The 21,499-nt window shown below is 41.2% G+C and overlaps 1 protein-coding gene across 4 annotated transcripts in view; it reads left to right on the forward strand.

The window, feature by feature from the left end:
- EPB41L4B (erythrocyte membrane protein band 4.1 like 4B) overlaps positions 1-21,499 on the forward strand; it is a 247,508-nt gene that overhangs the window by 161,077 nt on the left and 64,932 nt on the right. For 3 of the 4 annotated variants that reach the window (XM_077810915.1, XM_077810918.1, XM_077810917.1), the window contains exons 18-19: positions 9,261-9,386; positions 21,366-21,436. In XM_077810915.1, coding sequence (XP_077667041.1) covers positions 9,261-9,386; positions 21,366-21,436 — 197 coding nt within the window. The remainder of the gene's footprint in view (positions 1-9,260; positions 9,387-21,365; positions 21,437-21,499) is intronic. The other variant, XM_077810916.1, reaches the window with a different exon arrangement.

Below are 21,499 nucleotides of genomic sequence, written 5' to 3' on the forward strand. Positions count from 1 at the left end.
TGTTAGGTGCTCTACAAACATATAATAGTTTCTGCCCTGAAGAGCTTCCATTTAAATAGACAAGACAGACATGGGGTAGGAGAGAGAGATATAACACACACAAATAATATGCTGGCTGCAAACTACTAGTTACGAGGCTCGATGCAGGAATTCATTCGTGCAGTTCTATGGCCTATATTATTCAGAAAGTCAGACTAGATGACCATAATGGCCTAAAAGTGGCCTCAACATATCTAAATTTATATTTTAAATTGACAACTCATTTGAACCTGTATTTTCTAGATGTTAATTCCCTTTTGAAGCAAACTGCTTTGGGGCTGAAATTTGTCATGCTTGGTATCAAACAAAGGTGAATTTTATAAAATAATTGGATGAAATTAGGTTGAGTGGTTAGGAGTTAATTTGATTGTCTGCTACAGCAAACTCCATCTCATGGGAATGAAGAATGGTTTAGGAAAAGGGGCAGAACAAATCCAGTTGACGTGATGATTGCTGTCCATTCATTTGGTGAGCAACGTAAGTCAGTTTTGTGATGCCTGTTGGTCTCTTTGTCACCAGTGACATTATCTTTAGCCTTCAGGGTGAAAAGGAATATTGCAGGCATAAATATATTTTAATTTCCTTTCTCTCCTCTGCTTCTGTTTCTTTGCAAACATCTCTTCTTCAGTCCTTCACTGCTGCAGACCACTACATACTGACTGCTCACCAGTGATGTTACTTAGGGCTTGTCTACACTTACAGCTGTAGAGCGCTTTGAGTTAAACCAGCCTTCGGAGAGCAAGCTACACTGACAGCTGCAAGCACACTGGCATGGCCACATATGCAGCACTTGCAGCTGCATTGGGAGTGGTGCACTATGGGCAGCTATCCCAGCATTCAAGTGGCTGCAATGTGCTTTTCAAATGGGGAGGGGGCGGGGTGGAGTGTGTTGTGTGTATGTGGGGGGAGAGAGAGTGGGTTTTTGGGGTGTTGAGAGTGTGTCAGCATGCTGTCTTGTAAGTTCAGACCCCCCTCCTTCCCCCGCCTCTCTCTCAATCACTCAAAACAAACATTAGCTGTTTGGTTTTTTTCTCAGACCAGATAAGCAGCTGGCACTCTGAAAGGGAGCTTTGAAAGGGCCACTTCCGCATTCCTCCCGAGTTCACAACAAAGACAAGAGAGGCCACTTCAGTTAATGGGATTATGGGACGTTTCTGGAGGTCAATCAGAGCGCTGTAAGGTAACTCCTCGTTTACACTGGAGCTGCAGCGTCTCACCCAATACACAAGAGCCGTTAATCCTCTCGTGGAGGTGGAGTACCAGGAGTGCTTCAGCCAGGGAGTCAGAGCGCTCTACGTGCCTTGCCAGTGTGGACGGGGAGTAAGGTGGAGCGCTCTGGGAGGCTTTATTGCGGTATAACGTGCAAGTTTAGCCAAGCCCTTACACTAAAGCTGTGCAGCTGCCTGTCGCTTACAAGGCAGCAAAGCCTGTAGCTACTGCAGTAGCAAATGACCCCTGACTGGTGAGAAAAGATAAACAGTTGACTGGTGTTTCTGCGATTCTTCTCTGTTCTGATGCATCTCTGTGCTGAATAAGGAGCAGGATGTGTTCAGCTGGGCCTTGCCTTCACTAGAAAATAAGGTGGGTTCTTAACTTGTGTTGGCTAGCCTGTGGAAGCTGATATGGTTTAAGAACCTGATGAAGACAAGGTGGTTTGTAGTTAGCAGGTTGATAAACCCCAGCTTCCCTCACAGTCTTTACTTGGTCTGCTAACTCACGTGAAAACTACAAACTGCCTTGTCTTCTCTAGGCTCTTGCCTCATGTTTGTTACTGTCTGTTAGCTAACATGAGTTAAGCAAACATCATTTTTCCTAGTAACGATAGGCACTTTTACTCGTAAGGAGGATTCCGAGTTTAAACATATTAAAAATTAGCTTAATAGGCTAAGACACATATTAAAAAGAAATTGTGGGGAGGGCTAAAACTATAGAAGTTGTTGTTTTTATCCTTATTTGGTTACAAACAACATATGAACTTTTCAGAGTAGAGAAGAAGGATTGAATCCGCTTAAATTTAAAGAGGAAAAACAAAATCCAAACAGCAATAGGACCGCAATAATAAAAAATGAATACAAAATAATATCAAGTAACATGTGACATGAGTCTGAGGTTACTCAACCCACTCCTACCAAATACCATTCACCTAAATGCTACCTGCAACTGTCCTATTTTTCCCTTCTTCAAAAAAAAAAAAAACAACTGATTTTGTATCCGTGCAAGAATGATGAAACTTAAGTGAACCCATGCTACTAACAAACACCACTGATGGAATTGGTGATGGAAAACTAACGTGCCATCAATTACCCAAAAGGGTGGCATTTGTAATAGTGATTTTTTAAAAAAAAATAAATAAATAGCTTTTTAATATAGTATATCTCGAGTATTTCCACACCCACCCATTCAAAGATCATGAGCCTGTCTTGAAGATCATGAGGTGTGGTTCTTTTTTTTGCTAATGACTTTGGGGGTCACTTTGCCTTCTGGTTTCTGACCCTACAGAGTGCACTCAGCTCACGTTTTCAAACTAGATTACTTTTCTAAAAACATGACAGCCGATATTCTCCTGTATTCACAGGAATCCAGTAGCTGGGGCTTTCAGAAGAACACCAAATATCATGAGACTCGCGATGAAATTACAAGGGTTGCTAGAACTGTATCTTTATATACTTCTCTCGTGACTTCCATATTGAATGTGCTGAGTTTACACATCAAGATGGGATTTTAATAACTGCCAACCTGGTACAGAGTCTGAATACAGTTGCTATTCTTATGCTTCATTCACCATTGTAAGCAATAAGGGTTCTGGAAACTTAACAGACAATTTTGTTTATTGTGCGTAAGCACAAAATAGAGTGGAGTACAGCTTGCATTTTTACAGCCTGACATTATATGGGCTCTACAGTGCTGATAGTTTTAAAATCTTGTGTTCTGTCATAAACTAAGCAAATGTGGTTCCTAGAGAACACAAAGAACCTATCTTTATTGACAGCACTTCATCCACCAGAACCTTATTACTCCCACTAAGTAGTACATTACACCCTGAGTAGCAGAGTATCTCCTTTTCTTTTACTTAGACTAGTCAGGAAGTAAGGCACCAGTCAATGTGACTGAGGGGGCACAACTGGTCCACAACTGTGTATTTACCATTGAATGAGTCCAGGATGGCATGGCAACCTTAACACCAAATATCTGCTTTCTGTGAGACCTGTATTATTATTTTCATGTAGATTTTTGTATTTTTTAAAAAATTATAGATGGGTGAAACGTGGCCTTATTGGTCTTGGGGTTCCCCTGAAACCTCTTCCATTTGGTTCCCCAAGAACTTAGTTCAACTCAAGTCCTGTCACTCAGGTTCCTTTATTTAGCATGCAGCAATGCTACACTGAGGTTGTTCAGGCTCCAGTGAACGGGGCGGTTATAGGGCATACCAAAGTTACGCAGCAAATCTCTTCTTTTATATACATTTATACAATACCTTGCATCTACGGTACATTGCATCACGTGTTCTGGGATTGGCATGGACACTTTCTAGGAACCAATCCCTGTACAGCACACACTGTCCATGCACGATTTACTCTTTACCTCATCTTACGTTCCAGGCTTATTTTATTCATTTTTATCTTGTCCATTGTAAATGGTTCCCTGGCTGTTCCCCCGTATCTTATTTAGTACAGATGGTCTGTTTACATCCTGCAAATCCATTTACCACCCTAATCCTATCTCCCAAGAAAGGAGGCCGCCTCATGTCGTTATTCATGTCACGCCAGTCTACAGTTGGGCACGTCTACAATGCGATAAAAGACCTGAGGCTGGCTCAGAGCAGCTGACTTGGGCTCATGGGGCTTGGTCTGCAGGACTAGAAAATTACCATGTAGATGGTTGGGCTTGGGCTGGAGCCTGGGCTCTGAGACCCGATGTGAGGGAAGGTCCCAGAGCCTGAATGTCTATACTGCAATTTCATGGCCCTGCAGCCCAAGCCCTGTGAGATCAAGTCAGGTGATGTCAAAGCCATTGACGTCAACGGCAAAAAAACCATTGACTTCATTGCAGCCAGAATTTCACGAGTATGAAAAGAGGAAAAGCAATGGAAAAGTATTCCAATAACAAAAAGCTGATGGTTCCATTAGTCTCCTTCCCTTTTTTTTGCTGCCAGGCATCGTTTTAATTAACTACATTAGGCTTGAATGATACTTAGAGGAGAATGGAAGTCTACTGAGCTTCCGTTTCCTTAGATGCACCCTGAAAGAACCATTATGAATTGAAACATGATGCCTGAGGGTATTATAATCTGAGGTTATTATCGGAGAGGATACCTTGTTACAATTAAATGAATCCATTTGCAGCATGGAGGTACAAGGAGGCAATTCTTTGATACCATATTTCATGTATATAATATTTTTGGCTAAACAACTACTTGAGTACAGGAATTGTTAGTATGGAAGGTGCTGTTTTGTAGCAGAAAGATCTGTCATCACTCCTGCAGGTTGACAGACAACTTCTAAGTTTCAGAATGTATTTTGAAGTCGTCAGTTATGGGTTAGATTGTAACATTAGCTGACCTAAATAAAGGGGTAGTGCACAGCTGTAAGTCCCAGGGGCAGACCAGCCAGAGTTCCCCCTTGTTCCAGCTACTACTATAGCAGTAGCAGGTTACTTCCTCCTTTGCCCCAAGTCAGCTTTGCTGACCAGTGTGTTGGGAATGAGTGAGGTGAGGTTGGCAGAGCCAAGACTCTACCCATTCCCGACTTCTGCCCATCTGCACAGAGAGGGATTAGTGGCTCCACCATGTATGTCTACACAGCAATAAAAGACCTTTGGCATGGTGGCAGCTGGCCCAGATGAGCTGACTCAGGCTGACAGGGGGGTTCAGGCTGTGGGCTGTAAAAATTGCAGTGCAGATGTTCAGGCTCGGGCTGGAGCCCAGGCTCTGAGTCCCTGCGAGGGATATCAAAATTCAGAGTTATTCCTGCCTGTGCCTGCTGGAGCCCGTCTGCTGACCCAGGCTTTGAGACTCGGTGCCACGGGCTTTTCATTACAGAGTAGACATACCCAAAAGAGGCGGCTCTCCAATCTTGCTTTGACCTATGATGCAGGTAGCTTGCACAGGGATAGACGAGCAGGCCACAGTCCTGTCTCTGTAAGGATTACATTGGAGAATGCAGACGCAGCTACTGGCTACTGAACTGCGGAGAGTGGTAATGTGTTTGAATGTAAAAAAAGCCATCTGGGTCTTTAAGTATCATTTCCCCTTGGTTGTACAGTGAAATAGAATGGGTAAACCTAATGTGACTGAAATCATCATGTCATCTAATTAGTTTCAAGCCCTAAAACAAAGATTGGTTTTAACATGCCTTTTAGAACTGTCATTGTATTACAGTGTGCTGCTTGAATTCCCTTTAGAGAGCAGTATGCATACGAGTAAACTTGCTGATGGTAGCAGCATTTCAGATATCTTCAAGCAATGAAAATCTGCTTAATGAGACAATTGGCTGATCAGGGGGTTGCACTTCCCTCGTTGATTTTGTCTGTCCAAATTACCTAAATGGTATCTCCAATTATGAGTGTCAATGGGAAGCTCAGCAAAGCCATATCAGTGAGTGAGTGTTTCACCTGGATTTTTTTTTGTAGTGGTTGTTAGAATTCCTGTCTCTTGTATTACATTTTTGTTTGAAGTTCAATAGATAACTACAATTCAGTATATTCTCCAGCTAGAAGCAGTACTTTTTGTTTTCAGGTTTGTTTTCATGGGATAAAAGCCAAAGAGACAAAGTAAAATGTGCACGTATTTTTCCATTAGCAATTGTAGATAAGGCTCAGAAAATAGAGGTGCAAGACTGATTAACATTCATGTCAAATACACTCAATCAATCAATAAACAAACCAGGGTGGATTAAATTATGATATTCAGTCAGTTGTTCAAAAGCGTAGCTGGAAACCACAGTAGCTTAGGTTCACAAGGCAACTGCATCAACATTTCTTAGATGTGGAAAATATTATGCCATTTCAATGGGGTTCAGCACAGTCTGAGGCCTCTTTCCGGGTGCTCACAAAATAGTTGTATAAGGTAATATAATCACAAGGTTGAGTTGTTCTGCTCCTGGAAAGTTTCTCCAGATTCTTGACATCCCATATTGTATGTGACTGTTTTTGGATCAATGAAGTGAGCAAGCAAGGTTTTGGTGGCCAAAAACTGGAGGGGGCATAGGTCCTGGTGAAATAAACAAACAAAAAGACTTTTTTGAGGCTAAGGGCAAGGTAGTTTCAGTGATGTATAAAATGTCCTGCTGCATCTCAGAATACACTTGTCAAAGGTGAACTAAAGACATACATTGGGCCTGATTTGCTACTGCCTCGTACCGTATACATTTTGCACACGTGGACGAAGGCAGTATGAAGTTGGTGTGAAAGACAATCAGATGAGAGTGGTAGCATTTCACACTCACTCTGCACAGTCGTAAATGACTATGTAGTGGTCAAAACAACGGAAAACCGGGGTTACCACTCTCATCTGGTTTTCAGCAAGATGAGGGGAACTCTGAGTGGACCCTTGCTATTCCATTGTCTGATTCTTCCCTTAAAACTTGTAAATAATCATGGCCTGCTGATTTAAGGGCCTGTGTTTACAAGATTGGCCCCATCCCTGCTCAATTGCTTTAAACTGAGTATTGTTTATATTAGGAGAGAGACTGGATCCTCTTGATTTCTGCAAGGGAAGTGTTTGCATATGGGAAAGTCTGCTGGTTCTTGTTTGCTTTCTTTCTAAAGTTTATTCCAGGCAAAAAAATCTTTAGGTCACTTTTGAAATTATTCCTGTCAGTGGAACCTGTCCTGCTGTGGATTTCTCAGATCCAGAGCTGGAGAATTACCCTTCCTTGTGCAAAAAGGAGTTACCCTGTGGGTCATGCTATACTGTATGTCTATGCCGCAGTTTGACACCTGCGGCTGGCCCGTGCCAGCTGAGTTGGGCTCACAGGGCTTGGGCTAAGGGGCTGTGTAATTGCAATGTGCACGCTCCGGGTTGGGATGCAGCCCCTGCTCCGAGACCCTCCCACTATCAAATTCCAGGGCTCAATCCAGCGAGGGGTTGTGTCCCCACCTGCCCTGCAACCTTGGGTACCTCACAATACTTTGCTGCTGTAGCACCCAAACAACATGCAGGTCACACATAGCTGCAGCCTGCCAGCACACTCCAGTCACACTTTGGCTTCCACCAGCCTCAGTTACCACTTGCAGGGTGACTCCCCAACATACGCCCCGTCTCAGATTTTCCCCCAAAACCATGTGTTCCGCATTGTCCAGCCCTCTCCTGGATGGTCCAGATATTAGAGGTCTGTTGCCCCCGTAAGGGGTCAATGTATGACCATTTGCTACTTTAATTGGAGTTACCAAACAATTCAGTTTAAACACAACACTGCATTAGTTTTGATTAAAGAATAAAACAAGTTTATTTAACAACAAAGAGAGAGGTTTTAGGTGAGTATAAGGCATTAAAGTCAGCAATGGTTGCAAGAGAAATAAAAATAAAATGCTTTCTAGTGCTGAAACTTAACACACTAGACTTGGTTCAAAGTGAAATTCTTACCAAACATTCCCAGCAACAGGGCTGACCAAATTCTCTGGTCAGAACCCCTCTTAACGTCCAAAGGCCTGGTTTCTTTGTCTTCTCAGCTGAGAGAGAGAGAATACCTGGGGTCCAATTATAGTCCAATCAATCTTTTAAATGCATTTCCCTGTAGGTTACTCCTAGATAAAGTTCCTTCCAGCTGTGAGGATGGAGGCATGCAGTCTTGTGGGGGAAAAGGTTCCATGTTGTTGTTAAAATGCAAATCAATCCATTCCTGCCCCTCCTCCCCCTTCTCTGCCAAAGACTGGCCACTTGACCAGTGATTGCCAATCAACTTTAATGACAACTGGCTAGAGGCATCAGCTCATTCTTTGTCTTTGAAAAACAGATTTACCTCTTCCCCGGACTTGTCTAGCAAACACATTTCAAGTAGAAAAGGAGTAAGTGATCATGTGTATCATACACATTGTAAGGAGAGTGATCACTTTAGATAAGCTATTACCAGCAGGAGAGTGGGATGGGAGGAGGTATTGTTTCATGGTCTCTGTGTATATAATGTCTTCTGCAGTTTCAAAGTATGCATCCGATGAAGTGAGCTGTAGCTCACGAAAGCTTATGCTCAAATAAATTGGTTAGTCTCTAAGGTGCCACAAGTACGCCTTTTCTTTTTGCGAATACAGACTTAACACGGCTGTTACTCTGAAACCTGACATTTCAAGTATAATTTAGCTTATGTTCATACCTTTACATATAAAGTTGCTACATACATTTCACCATGACTGACCAGCAAGTTATTAGGTTTCACATGATACTTCACAAGGCATATTTTATACAAAGATTATTACAATGGTGTGTAGGGTGTGAAAACATGGTTGCATTTGGTCACACTCACCTTGCAGGGTCCTAGAGCTTGGGCTGTATCCCAAGCCCAAAGGTCTATACCACAATTAAACAGCCCCTGAGCCCGTGTCAGCTGGCATGGGCTACTCGCAGGTTTTTAATTGCCATGTAGACATACCCTCAGAATCAGTGGAAATAGGAATCAGTGTGTCCGTTAAGCTCATTGGATTTTTCTGCTCTTTCTTACAGAACAATTCAGAGGGATCCAAAATCAAAGACTGGGGGCCTTGTTCTCAGTTATACTAAAGTCCCTGTAGTGTAAAGGGGTCTTATAGTGGATGTAAATTACATTTTGCATTCACTTTCAGGCGCCTTTACACTGTCAGTGATATAAAGGTGCTTGAGTATAACTGAGCATTGAGCCTGTGTCCCTTTCTCCTACCACCCAATTTCCCTTTCTGTGGAATATTTTGCTTTTTCAATATAATTTTAGGTTTGGAAATGATCTTGGGGACAACCCACTCCACGTCCTGGCTCTTTTCACATATTTCTTAATGCTCTATGTCTCTGTCTGTCTGAGTACCCAGTGGTATCACACTTCCCTCAAAGGCCTTTATTACCTTGGTAATAGATTAAAGTTAAGTCTTTTGAATAATTTGTCTTGTCAGACCTTTCTATCAGGTTATGAACTTGAAAACTTTCCTAAATGGTGTTAAAACTGGTTGTTCAAAGTAAAATTTGACCTGATCATTGTGATAAATCATACAATCTCTTCCTCTAATGTATGTTGCCATGTTATCTTTTATGTAAACTGCAGGGTGAAGACAAGAAAGTTTCTGAAAAAAGTCTTCATCCCCCAGTGTCACCTTCCTCCGTACCCGATCATATGAAATGTAACATCCTTAAAGCTCAAGTAGAAGCTGCTTTTAGAGTGGGTGCCCAGGTGAGTATACCTTTTAATTTACCCTCTATATTTCCCCTTTCTAATGCTAGTGAGGACATAATGTTTCATGTGAAATCACTCCTTTTTTTTCCAAAATCTGACCCTTTCCTTGGGAAGTGTTGTCTCATCTTCCTTAGGTATCCAAAATGACATAAATTGCTCTAGATCTTTCTGTAGGCCATCAGAACATCTAGCTACTTGCTGTGATTTCAGGGTGGTCTACAGAGTTCATTATTTCTGAACCATCTGCTGTTCATCAGTACTTTTTTGGCTACAGTGAATATATGAGCTTTCAGGACGAATAATGTTTCATTGCCAAAAGGTTGGGAACAAAACAGGAGTTGAGTAGATGAAGTGTGGCTTGGTTGATTCACTTTCCTTCATCCTTTCAAACCCTAAAGCCTTTAGTTTTTTTCTGTTCATAGAGCAGTTTGGAATTTTGCTGAGCATTCATTTTTCTATTTTTGATTAAATATTGTATTTTAGTCCTCATCTGACATGGAAACTGTTATTTATAGATGATGAACGTCATATTTGGATGTCTAAATATTGATTCCAGAGATTCTTCAGACACACAAGTGTGAAAATGTTAGTCTATGTACTTTTGTGCTCATTTGTTTTTCCAGTCATCCATTCAAAACATTTATGTTCCATTAATTTATTTCAAATTCACAGAGTTTTCATGGATAGATCCACTTTCACAATCAATGAATTGTGTTACGTAAATACCAACATATATCCATATGACCTAGCTGTTTTCTGCTGTGTCACAAATAGATGGCATGATTGTAATGATATTATTACTTCTGTTGAAGGTAAACTTTCTTGAAACCCTAACCCTGTTCCTATGTAATTCTTTTGGAATGTAGTTAGTGAAATAAGGATAATGTCATCTTCCGTAACAAGAAAGAAAGAAAAGAAATACAAGGGAGAGAGGGTTATTGAATCCTGTCATTAGCTACTTCTGTTACTTTGTGTGTGTGTGTGTGTGTGTTAATAATCTCCTTTGGATACACACTATTTTACTTCTTCTGTTAATCTGTTTCTTCCATGGTGACAGGTTTCAGAGTGGTATTAGCAAAAACAATGAGGAGTCCTTGTGGCACCTTAGAGACTAACAAATTTATTTGGGCATACGCTTTCGTGGGCTTTAACTCACTTCATTAGGTGCATGGAGTGGAAAATACAGTAGGCAGGTATAAATATACAGCACATGAAAAGATGGGAGTTGTCTTACCAAGTGTATGGGGGGGAGGGGGGTGGTCAGTCCTAACAAAGACAATTCATTTAGGGTGGATGTGGCCCATTTCTAACAAAAGGGGTGAATATCAACAGAGGGAAATTTATTTTTTGTAGTGACCCAACCACTCCCAGTCTGGAATTAACTGGAATGGATTTGAAAACTTGACACCATCAAATGAGGCCTGAATAAAGACTGGGAGTGGCTGGGTCACTACAAAAAATAATTTTCCCTCTGATACTCACACCTTCTTGTCAACTGTTGGGAATGGGCCACATCCACCATGATTGAATTGGCCTTGTTAGCACTGACCCCCCACTCGGTAAGGCAACTCCCATCTTTTCATGTGCTGTATATTTATACCTGCCTACTGTATTTTCCACTCCATGCATCTGATGAAGTGGGTTATAGCCCACAAAATCTTATGCCCAAATAAATTTGTTAGTCTCTAAAGTGCCACAAGGACTCTTCGTTGTTTTTGTTTCATCTGACAGGTCAACTTGCCCGCCAAAGAATTTTCTTGTAACAACCATCTTTGTACATTTCTCATTGTTGTTCCCTGGCAGAGTTTTCATCTGACAGTTAAATTGCAATTCATGCAGTTAAAGCCATAGAAGTCTAAGACAGCTAAACCTTGGTTATTCAGTCTGCTAGAGATTTCTAGAACAGGCAGTGTAAATTTTATGATGTGTTTTTAAAAAACAGTTTGGTCTTCTCTGAATCTGATGTTATGACAACTGCGCTATTTTACAGTATGTTTCCTGTTTGAATGTCTCAATTCTAGCCATTCTTTTTCATGCATATACCATGCCTTTGTGTCTGTTTCTCAAGGATGTTGCCCGACACATCTTGTATTTGCGTTTTCCCCAACTATGCTTAGTTATGTTCAACTGTGCAGTTATACACATGTTAACACTGTGTGCTGACATATTCATAGTAAAGAATTATTTGTGATTCTGATTGTTTGTAGCTACACAGAAAATTTTTTAAACATGTTTCTTCCATCTCTCCTGATCTGCTCCCCCGACCACTCCCCAGAGCCTTTCCCCAAAAAACTTTAGCACTCAGTATGGATTAAATATGCATCCGTGTTCCAGGCCTCATGAGAGGAGATCATATGAAATTCCAAACAGAGAGGGAAATAGCATGTGTTGCTGAAGACTATTGACATAGTGCAGCTTGAAAGTCATATAGCAATGGTTGCCTAAGAAGGATAGTCCAGTGATTAGGATGTTGCCTTTGCCTTTGAGGAAACTCAAGTTCAGTTTTCTGCTCTGCCACAGTTCCCGGTGTGACTTTGGAGAGGTGTCTCTATGCCTCAGTTCCCTGCTGCACTGGGGTATTGTGAAGATAATTAAAGATTGTGAGATGAACAGATGCTATGGTAATGGGGCAGAGTAAACACCATAGATGGATGAAGATCTGCAGCATAGGAATTTACCCATCCAGGGGGAGCTAGAGAGCAGCACATCCTCCACCACCTAGAGACAAAGCCAGCATGGAAGGGGAGGGGTGGTGCTGCTGGGGAATAAGCTGTCTGTCTGGCATGCAATAAAACTGCATCTGTTATGTCACCCACTTTTCCCAGAAAAGCTATCTGCTCACTGCATCTGTATACTTTGCCAATGGCCTTTTGTTCTCCTGCTAGGAGAAGGGAAAATCAGCTGAGTGTTGTTTGATCACTTAATTTCCCACCTAAAAGGGGAGAGACAAGTTTGCTGCTTCTTCCTTACCAAAGGGTTTGGGGGGGGTAGGGAAGTAGGGCAGCAGTCAGGTGACTCTGAAGAGGGTAGCACAGACTGACTACCCAATATGTCAGCCAGACCAGTGCTGTCTACAGCAATGGTTCCCCACTCCGCCTTCCTACAGATAATTTTGATCTCTTTGAGGTGGGAACCAAGATTACTGCTAGAGGATCCTTTAAGTGGGCAGGGAAAGAGTGATCGTTTCTTTACTGCAGACCACTTTGGACAGCAGTCTTATCCTTCCAGCTCCCTGTGCTCTTCCCAAACCTATTGTCTGTCTTCTCTCTATCTCCTAGTCTTACTCTTGGCTTCATCCCATCTATCATACTGTCCAATAAACTTTAAACCATATCTCTTTCTTCCTCTGCCATGCACCTTCTCATCTCCTTCCAATCCTTTTTTAAATACCACATCTTTAAGAAGTTGCATCTCCTTCCTTCTCATCATTCGCAAACCCCAGTCTCCTCCTACTTTTGATCTGTTGTCCAATGTTTTCTCTAATTTTGATGGTAAGCTCTTTGGGGCAGGGAATATATCTCATCTATGTTCTGTAAAGCACAGGACAAATTTACATCACTATACAGAGATTTCAAGCAAGAGCAGCCTGTCTTTGTCATCTACAGCATGTGCCTCTTCTCTGTGTTTACTATGTAACATTACATGCCGGTGAGAAGTTCTTTATCCTAGAAGCAGAAAGAACAGAGCTGTTCTCTCTCACTTGCATACATACAGTGCACTCTTTATCTAAAGTGAAATTGACACCTATCAGAGATTGGTTTTAAAAAGTCCTAAAAGATCCTTTACCTTTTTGAGCTCCCCATCAATGTACTGTACTTTAGGAGATTTTGCTGGACATCTGCATTGTCCAGTTAGTAACAGAAGCATCAGTGAAACATTTTCACTAATGGGACACTGCTGGAACTGGTACCAGAGGGTGCCCTTAAAAAATTTCCACTTATCTAAAGTAACTATTTCATTGTTGTTTGTAATGTTTGTAATAATTTCCCATTTGAAAAGCAAGGAATATTTCAAATACCGGACACCAGTACCATCAGGAAATGACCAGTTCATAAAGGCACCCACTGTAGTCAGTAGAACAGGAAGCTCTTCATTAGCAGTTCCTGACAATGGAGGGGCGGTGGGGGGGGGCGGATGCAGGAGGGGAAGGCAGAGGGAAGTGAGTTTGGGGATAGAAATGCTGATTTTTGATTCATTCAGATTAGTATCCTCATGGCAACTAGATACCATGGGGACAGGTGCCTTAGAAACACTGAAATACATAGTTCCAATCTCTGCAATTTCAAACATAAGTAGTGGGAGGAAATTATACAATGTAGTTTGAAATAGGAGCTGAAAAGGGAGATTTGAACTCAATTTCCATTCTGGAGTCATGCAGAAGAGCTGTTTATTTCTTTCCTATATGGTACTTTTTTATCCTTCCTCAAAGCTGTGACTCTGAATTAGAGATCTAAAACTCATCTGTTTATGGTACAGATTACTCACAGTTCTGCATAAATGTTAAGAGTTCTGGAGCAGCAAGAAACTAACATGAATGAGTTTGTTTATTTCGTGAAGAGAGAAATATTTCCATACAGAAATGTTAGTTTGAGAATCAAGCTGCAAGGTGTGGTGGAGTACGTCTGAGTGTGTGCAGATGCACACCTTAACTGGTGAAAAATGTGATGAACCCACACAAATTGTGGAAATTTAGGCTGTGGGTTCCACAGAACACTCAGCGCAGTATCTGTATTGCAGTAGTAAACCAGCACTCTTTTGCAACACACCCTTCGAACTTTTTCATGGGCGTCCAACACTTCATAGCTGACAGACTGCAGATCACATGCTCGTTTTAAGAAGGAGCAGTATAAAACCAGCAACAAAGAGCTGCATGAATATAAAAGACCAGCTTCCAGCAGCATTTAAAACCCTTACAGTTTACAGGGCTCAGTGTTGAAATGGAGGGATTAATCAGAGGAGTGGTCAATTCATGGCCCAGCTGATGGAGGACTCTGATTGCTATGCATACCCAGTTTGGCCCAAAGCAAATCCTGATTTTCTTTAGCGTTAAATACAGACTCCTGTGCAAACTTAGAATTACCTTGACTGGGTTTTCGTCTCTTGGCTGGAACGGTATGTGGTGGTCTTATCCAGTGTGCCTTCTACAATAGATGCTTATTTTCTCCATTAGTTTTCACTTCACCTCCTCTTCCCCTATAGGCAGTCCCAACTCCTTGGGGTCCAAAAGTCCATGAAATTACAACAAGAGTGAATCTGATGTCTTATCTCTAACCTAGAAGAATATATTTGGATCATATGGCAGTGACTTCATCGGGGGTTGAACATGATGCTAGAATTTGGTACAAAGAGAGTATTAAAACTTGTTCACAAGTTAATATCTATGCAATATTTTCAGACTACTGCAGATTACCTTATTCTTTTTTCTCTCTCCCTTACCTCTTAAAAAAACAAACAAACAAAAAAAACCCTACATACCAATCATGTAGTTTTGCTCTGAGATGTGTATTGCCATCTGTGGGCTAGGATATAATCTTAATGTAAAAAACTAAGGTGTGAAGTTGAACGGTGCTAACTAGCCTTGCCTAGAACTACTGGAACATATTGTACCATTGGAGATGTATCTCAGAATGTGTTTTGATCGTATTTCATGCTACATTTTGTTCTGTGTGCAACAAATGCAAACAAAAATTGGATCAACACATTATTTAAAGTAGCAAAGGAGTACAGCTGAGGAGAAACTCATCAGTGGTTTTCCTAACTATATCTTTGGTTGGCCTTTGCCTTTTCATCATGTAGTCCTTTAAGGAGTAATTAAACTGTCAGTTATTTATAAAGACTCTTCAAAGTTGCAGTGCCCAAAGAAGTTGATGTATGTGGTTTTCAAATTTTCCCAAAAGGCTGCCGCAAGGAAATATATTGCAATACTATCTATATGATTTGGCTTTTAAGTGCTTTATTCACTTCTGGAAATCATAATAAGTGCACAAGAGAAAATGAGTTTGGTACAGGAAAGATACTGGGGGATTTATACTCATGTGAAAAATAACAGGACTTGGATAAATATCTCTGGATGCCTGGAGGAGTTCCTGCCTTTTGCTAGATGGCTACTCAAACATTGTGAAATGATGAAAATTTCAAGCATGTCAGTCTGTCCTCCATCATGGATTATATTTTATACCCAAGATTTGCTTGGAAATAATGCAAATTTGCTGATATCTTCTTGGTCTTCCTTGTGCTTATCGCACATCCCTGCATAATTTGACAATCTCAATTTAAAAGACCCAGAACAGGAGAATAACAAGTCCGGGCTGAAGTGCTGTGCCTTGTGTGTGTGTGTGTATACTAGAGAAAGAAGCTTGTACAGGGCTCTTTGCACAATGCCTTGCTAAAGCCATTGCTGTTAGTCACCCACTTGGATGACCAATAAAATTCACTCTCAAATTCCAAGCTAAGTAAAAAGAAGGAATTGTTGTGATACTCTCAACTCCAGTGAATGTGACATCACATCAGTTATAATTGTTCATAACAATGGAATTTAAATGGCTGGAATTCAAATTGGCTATATTCTGTCTGTCAAAGGAAACAGATTTGTTTAACTTTAAAAGTGAGTCTCAGGCTGGAAATAAAGGGAGGCAGAGGTACAGAAAGATAGGACTTAAGGGAATGTAGGATGGGGAGCATCATTAGGTGGAATACAGCAACCATTATAAGGGAATCAGCAACTCTACTCAAAAAGGAGTGACAAAAAATGATGACAACTTTGTTCAGTTAAAGTAGTCAAGGGTGAATAAAAAAATCCCCAGGACACTAAAGGACAGACTTGCAAAAAGTGCCACAAGATTGTTATGACCACACATCAAGACCTCAGTTCTGCCTCTCATCAGAAAAGGTTTTTAGTAATTCAGTGCCTGCTAACACTGAATGGTACAAGTATTATTTGCCATGCAATAGCACCTGGGAGCTCGGTCATGGATCAGGATCCTGTTGTACTAGGGCAGTGTACAAACACAGAACAAAAAGATGGATCCTACCTCAAAGAGCTGACCGTGAGGCTATTCTGATCCCAAGGGAAGAGTCCTATCTGCTAAAATACCAACAACACTTCCTGCACCAGGGTTTTCCTTGGAGGCTTCTTTTCCCAGTGACCTTGCTGCTTAGCTTATGAAATATGATAAGATCATGGTTGGGTATGCTAGCAGGAATCTGAAAAATATCCCATGCGCTTCAGAGTTCCTCGGTTTCATTTCAGACCAGCAGACGTGCAGGGGGAAGCATTTTTTTCAGTCAGGGCCATTGAACCATTGCTATTGCTGTCCTTCTGCTTGGAGGATTCCAGCAATCTGAAAAGGGTGTTGCTCCCCCTCCCTTTTGCATAATCAGGAACCTCCAAAAATCTGCTTTCAGAACCTTTTCTCCCCCAGTCAGCAACCTGACTGCCTTTGAATGGGATCAGGTGCTTCAGTCAACCTTTGGGCTGATTCACAAAGTCAGAAGGGGAAAACAAGATGTTCCTTATGTGGAACTGGCATAATGTTGATGATAATGCCTCTTGTGATAACGAAGAGACAGGAATAAGGTGGTGTAAACACTAAGTGGATTTTTTGTTTAGGAAGCGGGGTGCACACGCACACACACAGTATAGCTGTTGTGAACAGGGATATAGACAGTCAGACCTAGTGGTCAGAGCAGTGGTGGTCGGCCTAGTGGTCAGAACAAGAGTCAGAAACTAGAGGTCAGAGAGAGAGACAGAGTCGGGAGTCAAGCCATGAGTCAGAGTCAGGAATTGAGCCGAGGGTCAGAGCTGGAGTCAGTAGCCAGGGGTGGGTGTAACAGCAGGATGTAATCTGGAACAAGGCAGACCAGGAGGAACAGGATAGGAAGGCAGGAATCAGGCAAAACAGCAGAAGCCAATAAAGCTGACAGCTGGCATTCACAACTTCCTGTGCCGCCTTCTGGCTTAAACAATGACTCTGGTTGCAAGTCTCCTCCAATTGGGACCATTGTGAGCAGTGCTTATGGTGACCTAGGGTTCACCAGCCCAGACTCCCTGCTGGTATCCGCGAGTTGCCAGGTGTTTGCTGTGGTATTAGGGCTGCCTGGGGACCCGCGGACATGAGTTCGAGACCCATGATGCCTCACAATAGCTCACTGGGTCTGTTGCTTGCCTGCACTGCAGTGTCACCCTGCAGGGTCTCCTGTGCCTACGTCCTAGTCTAATTAGTCATAGAAAGGACTACTGACTACTGCGGTGAACCTTGTGTACTCCTCCGGCCCCTCTCCATCACAGTCACACAGTTTGTAGGTGGATCCTCAGCCCAGCACAATAAACAGTGGAAAAGGTCATCAACGTAATGAGGAAGCTCAGGTTTATGCAGACTCCATCTGCTAGGCAAGTCTTTCAGCTGCTGGGAGACATGGGCTCATTCCCAGAAAGCACTCCCAGCTTCTCCTAAGAGCTTTCCTACCTCAGTGGAACTCTGAGACGATCATTAGATATCTGATTCCCACTCTCCTTCCACCCCCAGGCAGTGGTTGAGGATCCTCTTTGTGCTTAGAGGAGAACCTAAAGAAGGGCATGCCATAAATCCTGGCTCAGCAGCAATGGGAGCAGTGGGTGCTCAGCATCTCTAGAAATCAGAAGCACATAATTTAGTGAAATTTAGGCAGATCGCTTAAGCAACTGGAGTCTGTTTGGTGCTTCTTAAGTTCTGGACTTCTCCCTTTGGCATCCTTATTTTGGCTTTCAATAACAGTAGCTTTTCTTGGAAACCACCTATCTGTGGAGAGCATGCAAGCTAGTGCTTCTGTCCTGTCACTTCCTTTGTCTTGTGTTTCCCCAATGATAAAGTAACTTGTAACCCTGCTGGCAGTTTTATCCAAACTGTTTTTCATTGAAATCAGAACATTAATTTAATTTTTCTTTGCCCTGGGCCAGTCTCAGATAAGGAAAGAGCCTGGCATCCTATGGGATGGCATTAGGATCCATAGTGTCAAAGAGCTTGGAGTACTGGGTTCCCTATTTCTCCTATAATCTGGCTGAAAGAAGGGCCAGGCTGTTTCCCTTTTGATAATACTTAAATGGATCTGACTGTGTCCAAAGGAAGCGTATGTACTAGATGGCCTGCCATAATCCACAGGCATTAAAGCTCATTCCTCTTATAGCATAGTTGACTTCTGGTCAGAGAGAGAATCTGCCTCAGTGGAAGAAGTGTGCTGAGCAGCCACATGTTGCTGCATTTCTGCCTTCAGACATCGTTACTATGTAGATGTCAGAGCCTCTAACAATGAAAGGTTTCAGAGTAACAGCCGTGTTAGTCTGTATTTGCAAAAAGAAAAGGAGTACTTGTGGCACCTTAGAGACTAACCAATTTATTTGAGCATGAGCTCACGAAAGCTCATGCTCAAATAAATTCGTTAGTCTCTAAGGTGCCACAAGTACTCCTTTTCTTCTAACAATGAAGGTTCCTGAGTTTAGTAGTCCACAGGGACCTCTCTGGCTAGTTGCTGATATAAATTTCCCACCAGATGGGTGGTTCTAGACAAAACTCCTTTTTCAGATTTGTTGGGTGTCCCCAAAGAGAGAGATGAATCTTGGTCATAATATTTGCATTTCTTCTAGGAGCTCCAACAATCTGGACACTCCTATGGGAATTTTACCTTGTATATAGTTCTTGTTTCAAGTTATGGGTTAGATACTTTCAGATGTGCTGAGGAAGTTGCTCACTGGTTAGCATAAAATAATAATGAAGAAGCTCTCAATATGTAGAAAATAATGTTTAAGAATATTCTTTTTTCCTGACCATCCATTTAGCATGTTCCAATGTAAATCCATGCTGGGGAGGTAGCAATGGCCTTGGGCTTAAGGCTTCATCTGTACTTGGAGCTATAGCTGTGATTCCCAGCTTGTGTGGGTATTCTTGTGCTAGCTCTCATCGAGCTAAACATAGTATTGTTGCCATGATAGCATGGGCAGCATGAGCAATGTCATGGATTAGCCGCCACAGGTGCATTCACAGGGGATCTGGGCGAGTTTGAACTTGTGGCAGCTAGCCCAGGCCTCTGCTTACTGATGCTACCCTACTATTTTTATCATCCTAGGTCACTGAGAGCGAGTATGAGTATGTCTACACAAGCTGCAAATCATACCCTTAGCTCCAAGTGTAGATGTCATCTTACTGTCACAGGATCAGGGGAAACCGTTATTAGCCAGTAATATTCTGGATCCTTCCCATAGCTGGCTAAAGGGGACGCTCATCTCATATTGCTGAAGTAGATGGAATTTTAATAATTTAATTGGCCGTTACAATTGCTGACTTTTGTAATCTTCCTGTGCTCCATTCTCAATAATGAAACTCTATTTTCTATTATTATGTTCAAGTGTGTCTTAAAATTCAATTCACTCTCCATTTTCAATTTGGTAATTTTAATATTGGAATAAAGTAAAATTTGTGATTTTTAAAGAGTCAGTTTGACAAATAGTAAGAAACTAGCTAATTATCATTTAACAATGCACATGATTAAGATATTATCATTTGGACAGAAGAGACTGTGTGTTAAGTCTCTGACAGCTGCATTCATATTTTCAACATTCAGACATACAGCAGTTTTATGTGAAGCATCATCACTTGCCATAAATATTAAAGAGCAAAGTACTAATTTCTGCAGCCCACCTACGGTAACTGTGATTCAGTTTTTTTCCTCATTCCCTAAACAAAAACATTTTAAGACAGAGCTCAATTGTGAATACATAGACCTTAAACACAACCTCACTACAGGTTGTAGTTTGAAAAAACCCTAAACATTTGAATGTCATAAATTTAAGAATTAATTTTTGCTATGTCCCATACCCAGCCCAATGTGAACTAGGCATAGTGTAGATGCTTTTCTTTAAGTATTTCCAGTCAATTTTGTAGGTTAATTATAAATTTCTAAAGTGCTCCAAGTATAAAAAAAATCTACATGTTAAGTGTTGTTGTTTTTAATAAACAATGAAAAAATAATACAATAGGTAATATATTGTATGCACTATCGTAGAATCATAGAATATCAGGGTTGGAAGGGACCTCAGGAGGTCATCTAGTCCAAGCCCCTGCTCAAAGCAGGACCAATCCCCAACTAAATCAACTAACTCCTCTCTATCCTTTAAATAGAGTAGTTAAAGTCATCGTCCCTCTAGTCTACTATAGATATGGAGATACTCCAGTGTTTGTAGACAGTATTAGTAGAGTGGATGGGGACCAGGTACAATATTGCGCTGGTGATATGTGGATATTGGAGTCTTGGATCTACACTGAAGAGTAATAAACGGCTAAGTCAAATTAGTTGCTGGGCTGCTTTGTCTGGCAATTTCATTTAAGCAATATTATGTCTATACATAGTTGTTTTTCCAGCATTTGTAGACAAAGTATACAAAAGAGACCAGGTCTGCGGCTTGTAGGGGAATGGCAGATTGGAAAGCTTTTTGTGGATTTTATGTAGAGGCTGTTTGTTGAGGTATTACTTTTTCTATTAATTTCTCAATGTCTGAAGAATTACGAGAGTTGGCATGGTGATTCTAATTAGGCTGTGGATATGCAGCTGGAAATCTGCACATAGTTTAGTTTTGGGGAGGGGTTAAACAGAAGAAAAAGGGGTATATTTGGTTTCAATGGTTCCACTACTTATGCTCAAATATTTTATGGAATGTGCATTTATATCCACGTTTTTCCAAAAAGATCATCTTCCCACAATATTATTATACTGTGCCTGTATTCTGCAGCTGATCAACTTTTAAATGAATCTCAACAGAAGTAAATGGAAAACAAAACAATTTTGTTTTTTAAATCTGGGCACAACTGGCATTTTATACATGGAAACTATTTTGATACTTGTAGAAATAGTTATATAGTAAATATATTATACTATAAATATATACCATACTATAATTATATACATAAATATGTTGACATTATATTAAATTATGGCTCTTTCCTTTAGCAGGTGGGGAAAGAAGACACATCATTTGTAAATACCAGTAAGGCCTCCAGTCTGCAGGACCCTAATGTAAGGTCTGTTACTTCTTGTTTGTAGGTAAAACATCAAATAAATACATTACGTAGTACAACATTTTC

Source organism: Eretmochelys imbricata, chromosome 2 (genome assembly GCF_965152235.1).
Source record: "Eretmochelys imbricata isolate rEreImb1 chromosome 2, rEreImb1.hap1, whole genome shotgun sequence".
Classification (NCBI taxonomy): Eukaryota; Metazoa; Chordata; order Testudines; family Cheloniidae; genus Eretmochelys; species Eretmochelys imbricata.